The 23420-nt window shown below is 43.0% G+C and overlaps 1 protein-coding gene across 1 annotated transcript in view; it reads left to right on the top strand.

Moving 5' to 3' along the window:
• Positions 1–23420, top strand: part of MDN1 (midasin AAA ATPase 1) — a 173557-nt gene that overhangs the window by 119272 nt on the left and 30865 nt on the right. The window contains 21 exon segments of the mRNA XM_030558327.1: positions 1850–1976; positions 3022–3192; positions 4577–4791; positions 4897–5284; positions 5520–5629; positions 7721–8420; positions 10136–10297; positions 11329–11602; positions 12502–12737; positions 13496–13591; positions 13859–13953; positions 14464–14588; positions 16033–16044; positions 17436–17567; positions 17838–17941; positions 18379–18507; positions 18704–18752; positions 18755–18807; positions 18810–18881; positions 21574–21732; positions 21875–22022. Coding sequence (XP_030414187.1) covers positions 1850–1976; positions 3022–3192; positions 4577–4791; positions 4897–5284; positions 5520–5629; positions 7721–8420; positions 10136–10297; positions 11329–11602; positions 12502–12737; positions 13496–13591; positions 13859–13953; positions 14464–14588; positions 16033–16044; positions 17436–17567; positions 17838–17941; positions 18379–18507; positions 18704–18752; positions 18755–18807; positions 18810–18881; positions 21574–21732; positions 21875–22022 — 3557 coding nt within the window.

The raw sequence follows: 23420 nt of genomic DNA, 5'->3' as shown, positions 1-23420 counted from the left end.
GGGTTGGGGGGTGATTCTCTGCTCCGGTGCACATATTCATGCTCACTGTCATTGAGCTAGCACCAATATAAATAGCAGCATAGCTGTGGTAGCAGCAGTAGAGGCATGGCTGAGCAGTGCCAAGTACATACCCACTGGTTTCAGGCAGGTTAGTACTAGGCACGGTTCAGCTGTGCCTCCACTACAGCTACACTGCTATTTATTTTTGCACTAGCTTGATGAGAGCTGGCGAAAGTATGTGTTTGCGAGCAAGGGAATCACCCCCTCAGTTGCAATGCAGGCATAGCATAACTCTGCTATTCAAGCTACCTGCTATAATATATTTAGACTATAAAAAGAAATAGCTTTATAACGGTAGAATGGATTGTGATAGCACCAGAAGGAAGCCCATGGTTTTATACAGAGTCTTACTAGGGAGTAATTTTTTTTCTAAACCTGTTTATTAGTCCTTTAATTCTCAATCCTCTGTCAAGCCTTCATGGTCGTATTCTTGAGCTCCTGCAAAAAGTTGAATAAGAGCTTGAGAAGCAAGAGATCTGCACACCACAATGAGCAGCATCAAAAGGGACGTATCTACAAGTGCAATTTGTGCAAACAGAATGTAGGGAAAAAAAGAAGTAAAATGTACACACACAGTTGGCCGTTTGAATTAAATTACCATATATACTTGATCATAAGCCAGTTCGTTTATAAGCTGACCCCCCACAAGATGGATAAGTAAAAATGGAAAATTTTATAACCTGTTCATAACTGAGCCTATAATTCAGGGGTCAGCAAACTTTGGCTCCCGGGCCATCAGGATAAGCCGCTGGTCGAGTGAGATGGTTTGTTTATCTCAAGCGTCCACAGGCACAGATGTAATCCTAAGTAAACAAAGTGTCCCGGCGTGCCAGCTGCTTACCCTGATGGGCCGGGACAGCAACTGATGGGGAAATTTTTTGGGGGGGAGAAACTGGGAGTCAGGAAAGTAACCCCTCTGACCACCCTCCACATGACCTCACCCCTAGCCCAGGACCCCCACACTCTCCCCATCCCATCCCTTCCCACCTTATCTGGGGAGGGCCAGGAATGGATGTCACTGGCCTGACTGGAGCTGCTCCGGCAGACCAGACAGCGCAGCCACAGCGTGTTCCAGCAGGCTGGGCTGGGCGACCACAGCCTGCTCTGGGGGCGAGGCCGAGTGGCACAGCTGCAGCCTACCAGCCCCAGAGCTGCAGCTGCTTCAGAGGCTGGGGGAGAGCAGGTGGCCAGATGCGGAGAGACTCTGGCCCCGCCTCTTCCCTTCTGGCTCTGCTGGCTGTGCTGCCTCTCCTTGCTCCCTCTGTTGGGGGGAGGGGCTGTCCCACCTCTCCCTCTCTATGCCTGTTCATAAGCTGACTCTCTTCTCTGGTGCTACCCTTTTTTACTAAAAAAAATTCAGCTTATGAACGAGTATACAGCAATATTTTAATTGTTTCAAGTGGCTAAATGTAGGTGTGTTTTATGACTAATTACCAGTTTTTGGAAGAAAGCAACTCTGCATTATTGCATTGCCGAGAAAATGAGCTTATAGTGTAGCTTCCCTAATGGAGCTTTAAAAAAATCTGGTGCACTCAATACAGTGTCAGGATTTCAGTGAAGATCATGTTTTTATAAAAGAACAGTAAAATTAGATGAGTGAAATTGCCTCTAAATGACTTGTTTATGATCTCATTGAAAAAGTGTCACATAATTGATTTTGATCCCAGGAATATCCTGTTTCACACCTCTTTGCTACAGTCAAAACGTTACTTTTTCTCATTCAGTTGTGCATTCAAGTTGCATACTATGTAGCATAGTTTTTTGCTGATAGTTTTTTCTTCAGCTACAGGGAGAACAGCAATCAACAGGTGCACATGTGTTCGGAGCTAAGTCAGTATGTAGCTTTTTGCCTTAAACTGACGCCAGCTGCCTCTCAACATCTGTATGGACTGTGGCACTTGTTACATCACAATAAGGTAAGAACAAGTTTTAGTTTAATTTAGGCTTGCAGAAGTTTGTATTCAAAATTTCATGAATGAGTGTTAATATCTGTAACATGCTAGTATGCTTTCTGTGTCTAGTTCACAGGTTTACAACAGTAATAGTTCCAACACATTTTATTACTTGGGAGAAATGGTAGGCCAAATAAAAGTTGTGAGCACAAAAGCAATATAATGGCAGACCTATAAAGCAATCTCAGGTCTAGCATTAAAATCTGTACATCTGTATGATACTGTTCCCATTAATTGGTACGATACACCGTTCAAGGAAACCAGTCAACCAGTTGACTTATTGTAGCCCACTTAAATTAAGACCATATGTAATGGTTTTGCTTTGTAGATAGATCAGTCTAAAACTCTTGTCTTCATTTCTATGACTAATGTGTATATATATAATATAAAACATTTTTTGCCAAATCCTGCAGTCTGGAATAACATTGTGTGGCCTAGTTTTGTGTGTGCCATATTGCCTACATAGTAGGTAAATAGATTATAGCACTTCTGGCCGGGTTAGAATTTAACAGTGACATGAGCATGTAGCTCCCATGGGCTTCAATACACCAACAAGTTCTTAACAAGTACTTTTGGCCAGATTGTCAGAGGGCTTTATCTGTTCTCTGGGCTTGTGGAACTCTGCGCACCATTGTGCAAAGTTGCACAGTCACAGAACAGAGGTTATATTTGAAAAACTTGGCCTGTGAAGTTGTACCTCACAACAATGTGTGTGTGTGTGTGTGTGTATGTGTGTGTCCGTCCATGCAGGGAAGGGGAGAATGGAAGCTGCTGCTGGGCACAGACACCTGGTGGGAAGCTATTGTGTAGGAGTATAGTTTTTTTCAAGGGCGATCTAAACCATACTCTGTGATGCTAAAGAAGACTAAAGGTGATAATGTCTCCATCAGAAAAGTATTTCTCACACACATTCTATTCAGTGTTTTTTCTCATTTCAAGCATAATAATTTTCTTGCGCTGCCAGTAAATTATTTTAGGAGACTTGAGTTTTTGTTCTCTCCACTTTTAGGTATCCCATGAAGAAATGTCTCTTCTGTGGTCAGAACTGGTCAGTAGCATATTAGAGTTCTTCTGGCACAGTACTGTAACCACCGATCCAGAGTACTGGTTAACCTGGAAGCCGCTACCTGGTGCAGAGGAAAAGAAAATGCCTAAATCTCCTGTGTACCGTTTTATGAAGGTTTGTGTTTTGTGATATAATTGGATAGCTAGATTACGATAAAGTGTCTATTTTTAAAATAGTTTTGCTAAGAAATTTTAGAAATAAACATCTTGTTTTTCAGTTCTGTACTTGAAGTCCTCTAAGATTAGTGAAATAATGTGGTTTTTCCTTTTCCTGCAGCATTATGAAAAGAATAGTGATTGAGCAGCTTTAGTTAAGGAAACTGGGGAGGCTTTCAAATTTCATCTTAGTCCTCTTGATACATAAAGTAAAAGTTTTTCCCAACTAGGGGCCCGTGGTCTCACTCCTTACTAGGACTGTGAGATGATTGGGCTTTGGTCTGCGTGTTGGAATTGGATGACCTTTGAGTCATCTAATTTTTCATATTCTTTGCAAGCTAACAGCTCCATAATGAGCTGTATAGATCTACTCAGCAACAGGTTGTATTCTTTTTTGAGTGTTTGCTCACATCTATTCCATGCTAGGTTTGTGTGCACCATGTATATAGGTTTTTTTTGGTACTATATTGTGTAGTTATTGTAGTTAGTATATATAGTTCTTCATGTACATAGTTGTGTGTGAATAGTTGCCCCTTTCATCAAGAGATTTTCACCCTGGTCACGGGCTTCAAGCAAAAACTCTGCAAGAGCTATAAAATAGAGAACAGGCTATGTTAAAGTGTTATCAGCTGGGGGAAAGGCCCTATATCCCCAAACTGAGATGCACCATTGGACTTTGAGCACCTAGACAATAAACCAGGGTAATTCCCAGGCAAAAAGGAGCTGTGTTAAAGCCCTGTTACCCAGAATTCAGCTGGTAGCACGATGTGCAGGACTCTCATCTGTGCCTTGCCAAGGAGCTTGCCCCTGGCATGCAGCGCCAGCTCTGGCACCCTCCGAGGTCTTCACAAGGGGGGCCATGGGTCAGTGTGGCCAGGCCATCTGTTCAAAAGGGTAGCTGTGGTGGGAGAGGGATAGCTTAGTGGTTTGAGCATTGGCCTGCTAATCCCAGGTTGTGAGTTCAATCCTTGAGGGGGCCATTTAGGCATCTAGGGTAAAAATCTGCCTGGGATTGGTCCTGCTTTGAGCAGGGAGTTGGACTAGATGACCTCTTGAGGTCCCTTCCAACCCTGGTATTCTATGTTTTAAAACTCTAGTATAGACTTGTCTTGTTCCACTCCCAACATTTGTTAGCTGGTAGAGGTGTACGTGAACATCTGCTGTGTGTGTGTGTGAAAATCTGGAGATGCTCCACCATTTTATTTTTTTCTAATAGTTTTGCTGAAGTGAGCAATTATCTTGTAGTTTTGGTTAAAAGCCTTTCATAAAGCTTAGCTTTGAGTAACTTAAAATAAGTGAGGAAATGCTATTAACACTACATATCTCTTAATCTTTTAATTTAGGGCCCAGGTATTTTGAACCGAGCAGTTTTCTCAAAGTGCCTCTTGGAAATTCTAACTAGCAACAGCAAGAGAAACCAGTGGGATGCGAGTGGCCTTCCTGTTCTGTCGTCATCCCATGTGATACTGGGAGAGTGGATGGAGAGGGCACAACAGCTTCAAGAAATCAACTCAGTTTTGTGGACCAACATGTCTGTTTCTTCCATGGCAGAATTTAGGTACTATTGAGGTCCTTCCTCTACACATCTTTTACCTAAACCAGCAATATTACAGAACCTTGTACTCATCAAGATGCCAATATCTTTTTATTCTTACTCCTTCAGGTGTACAGATTCCAGAATGCAGGATGTAATGTTATGTCGACAGCTCTTGGCTCTGATGGATCTGGTTCCAGTAGACCTACAAGAGGAATATTCACAGTGCTGTGATAAACTCTCCTCCAAGGACCCTGTGGCTTTTCAGTATATTCTCAAAGTACTTAAGGATGTTGCTGGTCAGGAGATACTGCCAAAAGAAGTCCTCTGTCTCTTGCTGACCTGCTTGCAACAGTTCTTTGGGGAAGGAGAAGGAATTCAGGACCTATCAGAGACAGCTCGGCGAGGTAGCCTCTGGGTGAATATGGGTTTGGTGCAGATCCAGGTTTGGCTTCCACAGACTAGGTTTGATCCTGCAGTGAAAAGAGAATACAAACTCAAGTATGCCAAGGAGGAGGTAAGTGTGGCGTTTCTATCCCTTTTTTTTAAGCTCACTCCTACTTTGGAATACATAGCATTTGTGGCTGAAATTAATTTTAATTATACACAGATGAATGCTGCAAAAGCATGAGCTCCATATTATAGCATCATTATTAGATAATTCAGTCATGTTTTCTTAAATCTCCTGGAAGGTGTCCTTTGTGTGCTACCTAAAAGAAAACCATAAAATTGTTTAATTTGTTCTTTACTAGTTACACCACCTGCAGTGTAAATGGAAGACCCTGAATCTGTCAGCGCAGTTACATACAGGAAAAGATCTTGAAGATGAAGCAATTATCAGTTTCACTCATCCTCATATCAGGTAATGGGAGAAGAACTTAACTATTTTGTTGATGATTGGGAGAGGCCAGCGATATTCTTTGGGAGTCTCACCTGCTTATATGGTTTGGATTTCTCCCGTTGCATTGTAATGTTGTTTGCATTGCTTTTTTAGAAATAATTTTTTGTTTGTATAGTTGAGTGGTCCCAAACTTTCGAGGGTCGCGTCCCCTCTCACCCCATCTGTGCCTCCTCTTCCCCCTTCCCCTCCCCCGAGCTGGGGCCAGGAGTGGGGCTGTTGCTCCCAGGGATGGGATGTGGACAGGGGTAAGGGGCTTGAGGCGGGGGCCGTAGCTGGGGGTGGTTCTGGGGCCGGGAGCAAGGCTGGGAACAAAGCCACGGCCAGGGAGCGGGACTAGGGGCAAGATCAGAGCCACAGCTGGACCGTGGTGGGGACTGACAGCTGGCCCCTATCCGGTGTGGGGCGGGGGCTGGGGCCATGGCTGGGGGGGGGCTGGACCAGAGCTGCAGGTAGGATGGGGCTGGATGGTGCTCCCTCCCCGCCCCCCTTGGGTGCTGGCCCAGGCCCATTGCTCCTTCCCACCCCCCGAACGTTCCTCCGTGCCCCCCTAGGGAGGCGTGCCCCACAGTTTGGAGATCTCTGGTATAGTTGATTCTGGGACAAAGACTTGCATATCAGGATAGTTAAGGCACATAGAGAAACTATTTAGCGGAGCACAAATGCCTGACTTACGCTGATGATCACTCATGGTGGGTCACTGTGTCTGGGAGTTAGGATTCCCAGCAGACTTGCACTAGCTCAGTTCAAACTAGCATGCTAAAAATAAGTGTCTGAGCCCATCCACCCCCCCGGGGGCCAAGCTCCGATGGCTGGCCCAAGCTTCCACCCATATTGCAACATCCACACTGCAAGCTAGCACAAGTCTGTCTACCCACACTAGGAATTACACTTCCCAGCTGCAGTGTAGACATACAACTTATGTCTAGGCAAGCCCTTAGGGTATTGATTTAACTACACTGGTATAATTTAAGTAGTACAACCCCCGAGTGTGGATGTAGTTATACCAATATAAAGATGCCATATATCTCTATATGGGAAGAGGAATAAGCTATGCCAGTGTGAGGAACCTTTATACTGGTGTGAAGCACTCTGATACTCCTAGAATTTGTTTCTCTTAAGCTGAGGAACTGGGGAAGAAATTTTAATGGACAAGAGGCAACTCTTCTTTTGTACTGTTTTGAAGCCTTCTGTACGCAAGAGATTGGATCAAACTCCAGCATGCAGTCATTGTTCACAATTTTCCTCTGTTAACGAAAGTTCCTGATCTCATTTCAGGAAACACAAATTGCTTTGACAATTCGTTATTAGAAGTTACAGAGAATTAGAGCCAGTTCTTAATAGCTGAGCTTCATAAGGCATTTTCAGTAGTGCTGTCTCTTAGGAAATACTGCATTGCATAGGTGATACATATACTGTAGTCTTATTGTACACTCTAATGGGATACTTATTGTGATACAGCATGGCCAGAGGGCAGCAGGAGAGTGTTAGCAGGAGCCTTATTCCTTGCAAGGAGAAGAAGGTTTGCAATAGATTAACTAGAGCACCTGAAGCCAATTAGAGCACCAGCAGTCAGTCATGTGATTAAAAACCCCTGCTTCAGTCAGACAGTGTGGGAGTTGGAGCAGAGAACGGTTTGAAGAGAAGCAGAGGAAAGTTTGGAGGAGTGCTGTGGTGGGCTAAGAAGTCCAAGACCCTAGGTAAGGGGCACCTGGCTTGTGCAGAGGGAGGGCAGGAAGCCCCCCACAAGCTGAAGGGCAGGAGAGGGAAGTAGCCCAGGGGACGGAACTGCTAGTTCAAGTGGTTCACCACAAACCTCAGGGCCCCTGGGTTGGGACCTGGAGAAGAGGCCAGGCCCAGGTCACTCCCTCTCCACTCCCCTCCTCAAGGACAATAGTGGGGTAATTTAAAATACCGATTCAGAGTCAAGCAATGGCACCCTGAACCTTCCCAAAAGAAGACAAAGCGCAAGACCCAGCATAACAGTACCGGCAATTTGCCACATTATGTTTATACTATGCTTCTAAAATGGTCAATATTTTTATTTCCTAATAGATTTCTACCCCAAAGAATGCAACAGCTGAAGGAACAAATAGGCAATCTTTCCAGAAAACAGGCCTTCAGACCCCAAGTCCCCCCATATGACTGCTTATACCAGGAGGTTCACCAATATGTCACCAGCATTGCACAAATTTCCACAGTCCAGGATCTCTTAGCCCGCCTTCTACAGTTCCTTCGTGGAAATAGGCCGAAGTCACTCCAGGCAGTACAGAACCTGCTAAACGAAGAAGCATCCTGGCAGCAATCTCACCATCAATTTAGAAAACATTTGGCAGAAGAATATGCTTTGTACCCTGATGCTGTCACCCCACTGCAAGCTGCCATTTTACAGCTGCAGCATGGCATGAGACTAGTGGCCTCTGAAGTTTATACAGCACTCAATAGTATTGTCTGTCCAGCCAAACTTGACACCCTTGTTACTTCTTTGTTGGCATTTCCTTCTGTTGGCCCCACCTTCCCCACTTACCTTGCACATGCGGATACTTTATGCTCAGTGCAATCTACGAACATCCTCTATGGCCTTAAAAAGTTATCTCTGAAATGCTCTGAAGGAGAGTTTGATGAAAGGGTTCAGAGTTCATGCCCGACTCAGGAACAGCTGCTAGTGAATGCCTTATTGTATCTTCGATGCCATGTATTGTCAAAGGGAGAGCTGGACCAGAAATCTCTGCAGCTTTTCAGGCATCTGTGTCAGGTAAAGTCTCCTGAGAAAATGGAATAAATATTTCTAAAAGCCAAATGCCAGAGGTACAGTGTAGCTTTGCTTTCAACAGTGATGCCTAGATATGAGTCTCTCCTGCTGAACCAGAGTAACACAACATTCCATACTGTCAAAAGCAACAGTAGCAATTTTTTCAGAGAATTAAAAATAGTAATTATGTTTAATTCACTATGGTTCAGATATATTCAGACATAAAACCAATCCTACCATACTTACTCCATGAAAAACTACCTTTCATTTCAGTGTGTGTGTGTGGGGGGGCTTCCTCTGAAAAGGGATTCAGTACTATAGGTAGGGTGCTACCAAATTCATGGTCCATTCTGGTCAATTTCATAGCCACAGGATTTGAAAATAAGTCAATTTCACATTTTCAGATGTTGGCATTTGAAATTTCACTGTGTTGTAATTGTGGGAGTCCTGACCCCAAACGAGATTGGAGTGGGGGGCTTGCAAAACTGTTGTAGGAGGGTCGTGGGATTGCCACCCTCACTGCTGTGCTGCCTTCAGAGCCGCAGAGCTTCCTGCAGCCAGAGGAGGCTCATGGAGGTGGGTCCGATCTCCCCCGTGCTGCTGGGAGCGCTCTAGCTGGAGGCTCCTAGCTGCTAGTCCTGACCAGCGGAGGATTAACACATGGGCCCTGGCCAATTTGAGGACCGCCTGGAAAAATGGACACCCCAAGCCCTGGCAGAAGTTGCAGGTTGGGCGCCCTGGCAGGAGTTGCTGGAGTTTAAGCACAGAGCCTGGGTCCTTGAGCCCCGATAGGAGCCGTGGAGCGAAAGCACAAGCCCGACTCCCGGCCGGGATGGGGAGGAACACAACTTGCTTTTCTCCTGCCAGCTGCTCTCCTGGGGAGATCAGACCCACCTCCAGATACCACCTCCAGCTGCAGGAAGCTGGGGCTGCTTCAGAGCAGAAGTGAGGGTGGTACACACTCACTTCTGCACTGCTTCGGGAGGTGGCTCTGATCTCCCCACCAAGAGTGGCGGAGCAGGCGAAAAGTAAGTCCTATCCCTGCCCAGCCCAGCCATGACTAGCAGCTGAGTCTGGGGCAGGGTAGGAACCCCCGGCTGGGGCGCCCCCAGCCCTGCCCTTCCCCTCCAATAGCTAGATTTTATGGGGAAGTTTGATTTTTTTTTTTTATGGCCCGTGACATGTTTTTCATGCTGTGAATTTGGTAGGGTGCTAACTATAGGATTTGGCCCATGTTTGCATGATCTTTTTCATACAGTTATCATAGGTGTGGTGTTCCAGGAATTTACAAGTGAAATGTTACTGCAGTGTTCACTCAGCATAGTTTGGACATGCAGGGCTGGCTCCAGCTTTTTTGCCACCCCAAGTAGTGAAGCAAAAAAAAAAAAAAGAAAAACCCAATTGAGCTGCTGCCGAAGTGCTGCCGAAGAGGAAGAGAGTGAGTGAAGGACCCACCGCTGAATTGCCGCTGAAGACTGAAGCGGAGCGATTGAGTTGCAGCTGACGAATTGCCGCTGCAGACTGGGTCGTGCCGCCTCTTTCTATTGGCCGCCCCAGGCACCTGCTTCCTTTGCTGGTTCCTGGAGCCAGCCCTGGACACACGTAATAATATTGCATACTGTGAAAAACAAAGGCATTGCCTCAGTGCTGAGGCAAGTGGGGTTTGTGCATGTGTATTATAATTTCTGAAGAATTCTCACAGTTTTCTGGTTTCTCAGGCAATTATAAATGAATGGGATGAACAGGAGCGCTGCACCCAGGAGCAGGAGGAGCAAGAAAGCCGTCTGTACAGATACAGGAGTAAGAGCCATGGAACGGGGCGCAGTGAGGAAGAGGAGGAAGAGAGAGAATTTAGGAGGAGATTCCCTCTCTATGAGAAGGTAGAAGATAATAGTTTATAGAAAGATGCTTTGTACAGTTTTAAAAAACTTCTTTCATAGGGAGAAATGAATCAGTTTCTCTCTTCTCCAGGAGGAGAAAGTGGGAAGGATTTTGAGATAATGGTGCACTGTGTGTGTCCTGTTAAAATATTTTGTTCTTTTTAGTTTGTGGACAGTCGTCTTTGAATTTAAAGGCCATGTCTACACATTCAGCGCTGCAGTGGCTGATTCAGCTGCGCTGCTGCAGTGCGTCTGGTGAAGATGCTCTGTGCTGGTGAAGAGCTCTCCTGTCAACATAATAAAACCACCTCCATGAACAGCGAAGCTCTGTTGGCTGGAGAAGCTTATGTCAATGTAACTTATGTTGCTCTGGGGTCTGGTTTATTCACATAACACTTAATTCTGAGCGACATAAATTATGCTGACATAGTGTAGACTTAGCCAATGTTGTTCAGATGAATAAACTTTATAGGCAGTTCCTAAATGTAGTAAGCACACTTATTATGCAATAGTAAGATGCTAGAACTTGATGGTGATCTGGTAAAACCTGCTGAACCTGAAAAGTCTGCCAAAGAGAATACTTCTGCGTCCTATTTCCCCTCTTAAAAGAGGTTGTTTGAAGCCACCAGATTATGCATGTAGCTAACCTGTGTAACTATGTTCTCACTGTTTCTCTCTTCCCCTTCTCTCTCTCATTGGACTTGTCTTCACACTGGCGTTGACATAGTTTAGGTCGACTTCCCCCGGTGTCTTCACTGTGCTGTGTCAACGGGAGACGCTCTCCAGTCGACTTCCCTTACTCTTCTTGGGGAGCAGGAGTACTGGGGTCAACCGGAGAGCGCTCTTCCATCAATTTAGCGGGTCTTGACTAGACCTGCTGCCCCTGTGAAGACAAGCCTATTGTTATGGTCACCTGTCTCTTTTTTCAGATTGGACAGTAAACATTGCTACCTGTGCCGAGCACAGGGGGCCTTTGGTCACTAGTACAATACAAATAGTAAATTTAACTATTATTTTAATATGACTTACAGGACTTTGAAGATATCACAGCTCAGGCAAGTCTAGAGGAAAAAGTGGAAAATGAAGATGACTCAGAGGATTTAGTAGCCACTGAAATAACTCTCTTATCCCAGAATTCAATGCAAACAGTGATGATGATTCATCAGCAGTTGTGCCTAAAATTTGCACGGTCCCTGTGGTATCAACAGAGCCTGCCCCCACATCAAGCTAAACATTATTTCAGTGCATTTCTTTCCAGCTATCAGACTGGTGCTTCGCTAGTGGCACACTTCTATCCCTTGATAGGTAAGGCATACCATTTTAATTCTTAAGGTTGTTGTTAATGCTTAAGCTTTACCTGCAGTTGTTCAGATTAAATATACTTTGTTGTAGACCAATGTGTTTCTGGCATTGTCTAAGATACTAACTATGGCTCTGCCCTGAAAAGTGATCACTTAAAAATGGCACCTTCTAATAGACCTGTTCCCTGTGTGTATTCAGAATCATATCTTCTGAATTCTTTGTCAGACTTGTACAACCTTTTTTCATTCCACATTTCAGCAACGTGGAGCCAACCAGAAAGAGTGAGCTGGATCCTATTCCTTCTGTGATTCATCAGCTGAACTGTTGACATTCCAGTCTCTTGCATCTGTGCAGCCCTGTTAAAGACAATGGGGTTTCACAGATTTCCCTGTGGGTTTAATTGGGATTGGAAAGCCTTTAATTACCAGAGGAAGGAAGGAAAAAACCTAGCTTGATTTTTCCTTTCCTAAACCAAGTTTGCGAGGCTAGAAATAAAGGGGAGGGGGGGATAACATGGTCTTTACTTGTAAATTGAACATGTTTGATATAGCAATAATTATAACAATAATAATGGCTCTCCAGGATATGATCTTAATCACTTCTCAAAGTAGAACTGCTTACTTACCTGCCACTCTGTCCATTCAACCACAAACCATTTTATGCTGTAGATCAGGCTAACTTAGTGCTGTTGAGAGATCTGGTAAAACTGACCTGAATTTTTAAGCCTTTTCCTTCTGCATTCACACTTCATTGCTTCATACTTTAAATATTCTCATACTTGAAAAATATGCAATGTCTTAAGGTTTTGGATAATGCTCTAGGCATACAAAGAAACATGTAGGTTTCTGGTGAATGAAAAAGTGATCACAGAATGTATGAGTCCTTCCTTTTCGGTTTCTTAGGTGCTGAAATGAATGATTATCTTCTTGGCAGCCAACTTTTAGTTGGCACACTTCTCCACAATACACTTTTTGAGGAAGTGACTTCAGATCTCATCATACAACAAGATGGCCCATATGACTTTTACCAGCACCCTAATATTCACCAAGTTCGACAATGCCAGCCTGTACTAGATAACTTTACTAAAGAAGTAAACAGGTTACTGCAAGAATGGCCTGAACACCCTGCACTCATGCAGGTGAGAGCATTACAGTAAACTTTTAAGATAAATGGGTGTGGGTGGGGGTGTCTGTGTAATGCACCCTAGTGTGTGTGTTTGTATATACACATCAGAATCTAACTATCTAGTTATTATGAAATAATTAATTTTTTATAGTAAGACTATAGTGATATCCTTGTAAATTAGGATAATTTTGTAGCTTCTTAGCTACCTGTCAGCAACATGATCCAGTTGCATAACATTGATAAGTTTGCTCATGTAAACACATGTGCTATCTTCAATTCAAATGTAAAAGTAATATGCTGTGTTTTATAGATCCCAAAGTCTCAGAGTTCATTCTAATGACTTGTAAGACAATGTTTTTCATTATAAGTTCATTTAAGGCTCCAGGTTTTCCAGAGTAACTTCTGTTCAACAGTGAGGGTCTTCTCCTTTCTCTAATGCTTCACTCTGGTAGGATTTGATGCGACTCCCTCTGAAGCTAGTCCATTCTGTTCACTGAAGAGTGATGCAAAGTGCCATAAGCATTAATGTTGGCTGAAGTTCTTATATTTGGCCAATGTGTGATGCTTTTATGTGTTGTGTAATATTGGCTTTCACTGGTCTAAATCCTAAAATGGAGAGGCCATTTTAAAATGAAAAGGTTTTCTCTTTTCCAAAGGGGAGCACTGATGTTGTTTGAATGTAGATTAGCTCAAACTCAAGTGTTGCATGTGGGTTGACCAGCTACTCTGAGTTGGAAACTCCATCTGTCACTTACGTACTTCTTGTTGCAGCTATTGGTGGTGATGGACAGAATCCATAGCTTCCCACTCTCCAGTCCTCTCTCAAAGTTCCTGAACGGCTTAGAGATTCTGCTTGCAAAGTCACAGGTAAGAGGGGAAAGGAAACCATTTTAATTTCTCAAGTTAATAGCTCACCTGCAGGTAAAATCATTGGCTGTGGCAAGATATACAGTGACCTAAGGGTTGGTACTATAATAAAACCAACATAGAGCCTTTTGTGAAATCCAGTGCTGGTCACAAATACATGGGACACGAGCCTGTGTGGTAATGGAGGGGGAATGTTCTGTCATGCTTAATGCCTCTTTCTCTTGTGCGAGTTCTTGTCTTCCATAAAGAGGAATTTCTCTCGTTCAGGACTGGGAGGAGAATGCAAGTCGAGCTTTGTCTTTGCGGAGACATCTTGATTTGGTCACTCAGTTGATCATCCGGTGGCGTAGACTGGAGTTAAAGTAAGAATTGTCAGTTCCCTACTGTTCGTCATTTCTTTCTTGAGTGTCATGCTCCGTTGTCTCCATATCTTAAGTTATTAGTTTTAATGCAGAATCTTCAGAAGCACGTCACCCTGAATGTGGATCATGTTTTCCTATTGTCTGCCACCACGCTAGTCAGGGTTGTTGCCTTGAGTGCCACATTGCTGTCGGTTGGGGGTTGTTTGGTGTTTGTTTGCTCAGCCATTCTGGGGGACAGGGCGGTCAAAAAATATTTTCAGACCTGACTGGCAAAATACCTAAGCCCTGATGCTAGTGGTGGCATTGGTGGTTCTTCTTCAAGTGGTAGTGACAAAGTTGTGAACTTAAGTGGTTAGTTTTGCCTGTTATGTAATCTTTCTTACACACTCAGTTTTCTGCTTGAAAATAATCCTAATTTTGACAGAAATAAGGAATAACAAATGTTCACCCTACTTTAGAGTCTTCAGTATATAAATAATTACCTTGGTTTCTCTCCCCCCCTGTTTCCAGCTGCTGGTCGGTTAGTCTGGACAATACTATGAAGCGGCACACAGAAAAATCCACAAAGCACTGGTTCTCAATCCATCAGATGATTGAAAAGTACATGCAAGAGCAAACTGAGAGGAGCACAGGAGGTAACTATTATCCTACTAAGAATGTATAATACAGCTCCATCAATTAAGGGTGCACAGTTAGGCACTTGGAAAATACTACACAACCTTAATTCCTGCCCCTTTAGTGAATGTGCTATAATAATGTACATGTTCACGTACTATTATTCAAAATCAATGTGTATTGCATATTTATTTCTGCCACTTAAGTACACATCTCATAGGAATGTGTACTCTCTCTAGTACAGGCACCTTCCCAGTTCTGCTGCTCTAAAATGCCTGTGATAAATGACCAGTTAGAAATAGAACTTCAGCAATTATGTATCACACTAAGTGGTATTTTTAAGCTGGGGGGTCTGCAGGAGGGAGTCTTTCTCTGCAGCCACAGAAGGCACGTTGAGCTCATAACCTGTGTTCTCTTCTGCACACCATACAAAGTGCCTGTTAGCTCTGCACACTTTACAGTTATTTTGTCACATAGCATGCACAGCAACTGTCCTCAGATGTCTACTTTACAGGCTTAGTGTAAAACAGCTGCACATGCTCAGCATGCAATTTTCTAGAGCTGCAAAAGCAAAAGTAACTTCCTCTGCAGCAGGGAAGGACTCCCCTCCTTAAAGAGGGATATTTTCATGCCGAATTTACCGTTCAAGCTCAGCTATATTGATTCTAGGACTGTTCAAAACAAGCCCTTGATTTTTTTTAATCAGAAAAGTGGTTTTGCTTCTCCCTACCACCACCTCGCATACTCTCCTGATACTGGTTCCATTAAGCCACCATCCTTAGCACTTTCAAATTTGTCTGAGACCAGCCTCTGCTATGATGCCCACAAGGAACTGAACAACTGATGATCTCTAGATTGTGAGGTAGTCTGGAATGGTTGAGAATTATTTTATTCATAGAGATTGAAAATAAAAAATGATTTGGAACCATCAAGTTGTGCATGTACCTGGCCTCTGCAATCATATGATCTTATTACCACTTATCTTCCTCTTTCCCTTCTATTGTTGTGGCTTGTTTCAAATTAGAATGCAAGTGTTTTCAGGACAGCGAATCTCTCTCCCTGGGTTCATACAAAAACCAGGGCTGTCAAGCAATTTAAAAGATTAATCACGATTAATTGCATTGTTAAACAATAATAGAGTACTATTTATTTAAATATTGTTGGCTGTTTTCTACATTTTGAAATATATTAATTTCAATTATATAACATAAAATATAAAGTGTACAGTGCTCACTTTGTTTATTTTTATTACAAATATTTGCACTGTAAAAAAACCAAAAGAAATAGTATTTTTAATTTCACCAGTACAAATACTATAGTGCAATCTCTTTATAATCAAAGTTGAAGTTATAAATGTAGAATTATGTTAAAAAAAACCAAAACTGCATTCAGAAATAAAATAATGTAAAATTTTAGAGCCTGCAAGTCCACTCAGTCCTACTTCTTGTTCAGCCAATCGCTCAGACAAACAAGTTTGTTTACATTTACAGAAAATAATGCTGCCCGCTTCTTATTTACGATGTCACCTGAAAGTGAGGACATGCATTCACATGGCACTGTTGTAGTCGGTGCCACAATGTATTTATGTGCCAGATGTACTAAAGATTCATATGTCCCTTCATGCTTCAACCATCATTCCATGGGGCATGTGTCCATGCTGATGATGGGTTCTGCTCAATAACAATCCAAAGCAGTACAGACCGATGCATGTTCATTTTCATCATCTGAGTTAGATGCCTCCAACAGAAGGTTGATTTTCTTTTTTGGTGTTTCGGGTTTTGTAGTTTCTGCATTGGATTGCTGCTCTTTTAAGACTTTTGAAAGCATGCTCCACAAGCATTGTCCCTCTCAGATTTTGAAAGGCGCTTCAGATTCTTAAACCTTGGATCGAGTGCTGTAGCTATCTTTAGAAATCTCATATTGGTACCTTCTTTGTTTTGTCAAATCTGCAGTGAAAGTGCTCTTAAAATGAACATGTGCTGGGTCATCATCCTTGACTGCTATAGCATGAAATATACGCAGAATGCGGGTAAAACAGCAGGGGACATACAATTGTCTCTCAAGGAGTTCAGTCACAAATGTAATTAATGCATATTCTTTTAAAGAGTGTCATCAGTATGGAAGCATGTCCTCTGGAATGGTGGCCGAAGCACGAAGGGGCATACAAATGGTTAGAATATGTGGCACATGAATACCTTGTAATATCGGCTACAAAAATGTCATGCAACTGCCTGTTCTCACTTTCTGGTGACATTGTAAATAAGAGGGCAGCATATCTCCCATAAATATAAACAAACTTGTTTGTCTTAGCGATTGGCTGAACAAGAAATAGGACTGAGTGGACTTGTAGGCTCTAAAGTTTTACATTGTTTCGTTTTTGAGTGCAGCTATATAACAAAATCTACATTTGTAAATTGCTCTTTCATGACAGAGATTATACTACAGTACTTATGTGAGGTTAATTGAAAAATACTATTTATTTTTACAGTGCAAATATTTATAATAAAATAATATACACTTTGGTTTCAATTGCAACACAGAATACAATATATATGAAAATGTAGAAGAACATCCAAAATATTTAATACATTTCAACTGGTATACTATTGTTTAAAAGTGCAATTAAAACTGCAATTAATTGCGATTAATTTTTTTTAATCGTGATTCCCTTTTTTGAGTTAATCATGTGAGTTAACTGCAATTAATCAACAGCCCTAACAGAAGCTAACCTGAGGGAGCCAGATCCTGATTTGGATTCTCTCACAATACGGATTATAGCAGCCAAATGAAAATGTTCAATTGGAATTTTTTTTTTCTTCCTTAAAATCCCACCCTGATGAAATCACAGAAACCAATGAGCAGCTGAGCTTAACAGTTGCTGGTCCACACACTGCAAACTTTTATTGAAGGATCTCCTTGGGGGAATTATCATACACGACTTCAAGCACTGTTGGTTTTCCACTGTCATGTCCTGCTAATGCCTCAAGTAGAAGGAAAGGGGTAAGTACTTTTTTATCATTTGTAAATGGGGCTATAACTTGTTCTTTAGAGCAATAAACTATCCATAGATTCCAGACACTGGAAACTGATTACAAGAGCCCGCAGGTGCAACATACAGCTCACTTACTGTAGTGCCTGCTGCCCTGCCTTTTCAGTAGTATTTCTATCAGTATTGCTGGGTTTCATGAATCCAAAGAGATGGATGTTGATATTGAAGAAACATGCTATCTTTGAAAGAAGCTTGTTGTTACAGCTCTGTTCTCTTCCAGATGTGCTGTGCAGCATTCTTTGGAACCTATATAATTATTACAAGCAGTTTTCAGAATGTGTACAGGCCAGGATCACTGAACTTCGTCAGCCTATAGAAAAAAGAACTTAAGGTAAGAATAGAAGCTTTCCTCAGACTATGTGCTGAATTGTCCGAAGGAACAGTGGAAGGCAGGTGTCATTGTTTGAACTGTACTGAATAGTTCTACTGGTTACTGAAATTCCTATGGAAGCCTTCCTCACATTTCACCTTGTGTGAAAATTAGCTGAGTGGGAGGGTTGGTTGTAGTTTTTGTCTGGGTTAGTCAGTTCCACTTAACCAGAGAGATTAAAGCAGAGTGAGGCCCATATGGATCTAACCATGTTGTCTGTGCAGCACTTCCAGCACAAATGTGTACACTAGCCAGAAGTGATATGAATGCCTTGCTATTTGGGGCTGTCAGCGCAGCTTAACGCATCCTTTTTTTTGTGATTGCAGTATTTGCATTTAAAAGCATTGTATTTTTAAGGAATATTTCATTAGCAGTTTCTCTTCTGTTGTAGGAATTTGTGAAAATTTCTAGTGGAATGATGTCAGCTTCTGGGCCTATAAAACAATCTGTGGAGAAGACACCAGGTAACATGGAAATTTTGGAAGAAGGGAACATTTTGGGATCCAGTGTGATAGACTGTGTATGCACATACTGTATTTCTAACTCCTACTGGTTGGATTCTGTCTCAGCACTGAGCTTGTTATATCACTGGGGTTTCATTTGTGCCATAGAACCATATCTGCTCGCAGAATATAAGAAAACTTCAAGAAGACGAACGTTTATAATCTTGTGGGTTGTTTTTTTTTTTGGTGATTAGGACACCTCTTTAAATTCAGAAGAAGTTTGAATCTGTCTGAAGGAGCCCCTGTCAACCTGCCCCTGGTGAGAGGATAAAGAAGAAGTGCTAGACTGCTTGGAGAGGCAGGAAGAGTCTGAGAGCCAAAGAGACTAAAGTTCAAAAGGTTGAACAGCATACTAAGAAAAACTTTGTCTGCTAGAACAGACGCTGCCCAGGTATGCGCAACTTCTTATTCTAATTACAAACAGGATATGTTTTGCATTCTGATTTGAATGTTGATTTGGTTTTTATATGACAAAGCCAAGTGAGTGACAAAAGCCAAGTGAGTGACAAAAGCCTCTTCTTTTGAGTGTTGTCAAAGTTTTTTAAAGTATGTCTTATGTCTCAGTTGTGATTTGTGTGATAAAATGTGGGTCAAGAGGGATGGGAATGCAATGAATATGCTTAGCGTCAGTACTGCACAGTAAGCTTTGCCATGCAGAGTAATCTGTATTCCAGTTAAGATCTGAGGGTAGTCGTGTTAGTCTGGATCTGTAAAAGCAGCAAAGAACCCTGTGGTACCTTATAGGCTAACAGACGTTTTGGAGCATGAGCTTTCGTGGGTGAATACTCACTTCGTCAGATGCATGTCGACATGCACTGACGAAGTGGGTATTCACCCACGAAAGCTCATGCTCCAAAACGTCTGTTAGCCTATAAGGTGCCACAGGGTTCTTTGCTGCTTTTACAGTTAAGATCTGTCAGTGGATGTGTACATTTGTCTCCAGGTACTCAGGCATTGGCTGTGGTAGTCTTTTACCTACCTAGTCAATACAATAACAGTGACAGGGAAGACAGCTTATTTTGCCTTTCTGTCTGAAAGTACTGTGGTATTAGGTGAGGAGGAGGATTTCTGATTCAAATACATTGATAACTCTTAGCCCTCCTGAATTCAGCTCTAAATTCTATTAGCATGTAATCCAGCCAAGAGGGGAAGTTATCCTGTTTACATTCTGAAAAAGATACATGTTCCCATTGAAGTTATTAGTGTTTTAAGGGTTAATAATCTTATAATTAAATACATACAATTAATAAATAAAATCTAACTGAAATTCCTGAGAATATTAGCTTAGATGAAATTGGCTCAGATATTTCCATCTGGCAGTTCTGTTCGATTTCTTCACTCTGGGAAAGTGTGCGATTTTTTTTTTTTTTCTTTTCTCTCTGTCCTTGCATTGTTACTTCAGTATGGCAATCTGGGAGGGGATCTGATACAATTCTAACGTGGTCACTTTTACGTTATTGTATTCCTTGCAGTAGAAGCATATACTGTTGCTGATTATCAACTGTTAGCTCGTTTTACGATTTTAATGATGGAGATAATTCTGTCCTGGAGAGAATGAAACAACCACAGCAAGCGATAAACGAGTTGAGAAAGCCCTGAGGAATAACTGTTAACCAGCCCAGGGGATTACTCCGGACACTCTGTGGTTTATAATTATGCTACTTTGCAGTTAACTTTTAGCCTCCATCTGAATATCTTTAAAGCTGTTTGCAGATACCAATTAAACCTCTCAGTCTTTCAGTGTGGGGGTAATAAGTAGGGTTATCCTTGGCTTGTGGATTGAGAAACAGAGATTTATATTGCAACTTACCCCAGTGTTGGTGTGGACAAAATGTGGCTTAATCAAAATACTGAATTCAATTACACAAGACTTTTGAACTATATACCGATTAGATATAAAATGTTTTGGGTTTCAGCTGTATGTGGAGCTTTAGTAATGATTTACAGTAAGTTGCTATGAATAAGGTTAGATTTTGTCATGGATATTTTTAGTAAAAATCACAGATGGGGGTGGGCAGCAAGGGGCCATGGCCCCTCCCAGTTTTGAAAGTGGATGGGTGTGGCTGCCTGCCTCCCCCCCCCCCCCCCCCGAGGCCCTACCCCCCATCCAGGCTGGTATCTGGAGCCCAGTCCAGGTAAGAGAAGCCCAGGAAGCATGGATAGTTGTGAGGAGCCACATGCTCCACCTGCCCATGGTGGGAGAGCCCAAGAGCAGCCTGTGTCCTGGTCCCCCTTCCAGGGCAGGTGGAGGGTCTGCGGCTCCTCACAGCTGCCTGGGCGGCTCTTACCGTGACCCAGCTGTTCGGCTCCTGAGGCCCTTACCCCGCCCAAGCCAGAGTCAGGTCAGGTTAAGAGCTGCGTGGGCAGCTGTGAGGAGGTGTGGACCCTGTACCTGCCCTGGGCTGGGGACACAGGGGGGCGGAATACGGGCCAGGGGCTGCTCTTGGCCCCTCACCCAGGGCACATGGAGGGGCCCAGACTCCTCAGCTCAGCTCTAGCCTGGATGGGGCCTTGGAGGGAAAGGGGTGGGGCTATGGAGGGGGTGAGCCTAGTGACCCCCCCCACACTTTTTGGAAGAATCCATTGCTCCTGGAACCCTGGGGAAGGAAGGGCAGTCCAGCACCCACCCACCCACAGCTTCGGCATCCCCTCAGCACCCACAGTGGCTGGGAGCTGCGAGGGCCCCCACCCACTATGGTGGCTCAGAGCTCCAGGACCAGTGGCTCAGAATCAGGGTCCCCCATGCCACCTGCGACAACTGAGAGTTCTGGAGCCAGCGGCTTGGAGCTCTGGGTCTCCAGCCTCCTGCGGTGGCTGAAAGCTTCAAGTTTCCCCATCGTCCACAATGGCTCAGAGCTCTGGGGTCCTCACCCGCCTATGGTGGCTGGGAGCTGAGGGGCCCCCATCACCCGCAGGGCTTAGAGCTCCAGGCGCCCGCTTGCTGCCAGCTCCAGCCCCACCACCCTGGGGCTGAAGAGGAAAATGTTATGGAAGTCACAGACTCTGTGACATAATCTTAGCCTTAGCTATGATCCATGTGGAGCTGTATGTGGTATGGATGCTGATTTCTTCCATTTTCACAGACTGTGCTATCAGAAAAATGCTATGGTGGAGTTATGTTTGATACAGAATCTCTTCAGTGTCGTTTGCCCAAGCTCACGAAGCGAATGAAGATGTTGTGTGCAACTCTTATGAAGAAGAACTCATTTCTAGACCTGGTGGAGAGTCTTGAGCAGTTTACAGGGGAGTATTGGAAACACATGACTGCGTGACCAAAAAAATCTAAGAGCATTTTCTTAATCAGCTATGTATATAGATCCTTTCCATAATTAGTTTATGCATGTTGAGGTTCCAAGTCTCTCTCCTTCTACTGTCCTCCCATACGGTGATATCATTGTCTCTGTGCTTGAACTGCGGAACTTAACAGTTAATCAGGCTGCCAGTAAGGAAAAGCAGAAGTCAGAGGTCAAACATATTCTTATGCAGAAACAACGGGCCTTATCAGATCTCTTTAAAAGCCTTACTAAAACAGGTGAGATTTACTTTAAATGTGGTTGGGTTAAAAATTCAGAAGATGTAGGATAGAGTACTTTTGCTAATAAACACACACACAGTGATATCAGTTTCATTCTCCAGATTGAGGCATCGTGCATAATAATTTCACGAGCATGTAAACTTGTATTGAACTGTTTTGGATTTGTGTATCAAAGCTTCAATATTTTGGTGTCAGTCAGGATTATTAGAACAGTCTTTCCATTCAATTGTGTTGCATTACATTATATGCAATATGATCTCTATTTCAAAGCATTTATTCAGAATATTTAGTTAGGGGTCACTGTCCTACTTTAGAAGTGTGAGGGGACTCGGTACCCATTCACTGATTCAAAGCTAATGTGAAATGAGTTGGTGATTCCAGTCTCATCCCTAGTGAAAAAGGGCCTACATTTCAGTGGCTAGTATTGGTAGAGAAGCTAAGGAATGAATGGACATGAAGGCTAAACTGCTTGCCTGGGGAAGTGGTCCCTTAAGAACATGTTAAGGCATGTTAGAAAGGCAGTGCAGGAAGTTTTAAAGATAAATGGAGAGCTCCAAAGCTACTGGTCCAGCACTGTTTCCATTCTTGTCATATTGACTCCTTTTCATAAGCTGTCCTAGATCACTGAAATTACCAAAATGTGTAACCTCCACACAAGCAAATACTTCTCAGTGGCCTCTCTTAGCTTGGTCATTGTTTTACTGTCCCTCAGATCCCAGCAGCCTTCTCAACAGCTTCCTGAAGCTTTTTTAAACCTCAGCTTTTTCCCAGCCTTATATCCTACCCAAGTCTTTCTTGCCCATCTCTTGGCTGAGTAACTGTGTTTACAGTAAGTGACTTTATAGATCGACTGACTGATTGCCCAGTTTAATGCCCTGACACTTTACCTGTTTTTTACCTTACCTGTGACTATGGGTGGTAAACTTTAAATACTGTGTAATAGGCCACAATGGATGGCTGTTGTCAACATTTTCTTTTCCCTTGTCCCTGTTCTGCCAATCTCTAGTCAGAAACATAGGTTTGCAAGTCACAGTGTGTGTGTATTTTAACTCTTGTGTATTTTTTATCATGAGTCTTATGTGGTGTCTCTTTTTAAAGCCTCAGCTTCTAGAGGCATGTGGTTAGGTGAGATTCTCAACTTTCATTTAAAAAAAGTTAAGTTCATAGGCCTGATAGTTGCAGAGAGAACCTTGAAAGTGTGATATTATTGAGTCACTAAAGTGCGCCCTAAAGGCTCAGACCAGAAGGCAAGTGAAAATCATTAAATGTATTATTTTTAAAATCTCATGATTACTTCTGAGGGGCTTGACTCATGATTTTTATGTGTTGGCAATACTTGAGAGAGCATTTCTCAGGGCCTATTGTGTAAGTAGTTCCCAGAATACCAGGATCAGT

The sequence above is a fragment of the Gopherus evgoodei genome, chromosome 3, assembly GCF_007399415.2.
Source record: "Gopherus evgoodei ecotype Sinaloan lineage chromosome 3, rGopEvg1_v1.p, whole genome shotgun sequence".
Lineage (NCBI taxonomy): Eukaryota > Metazoa > Chordata > Testudines > Testudinidae > Gopherus > Gopherus evgoodei.
This window is presented reverse-complemented; position numbering and strand designations above follow the sequence as displayed.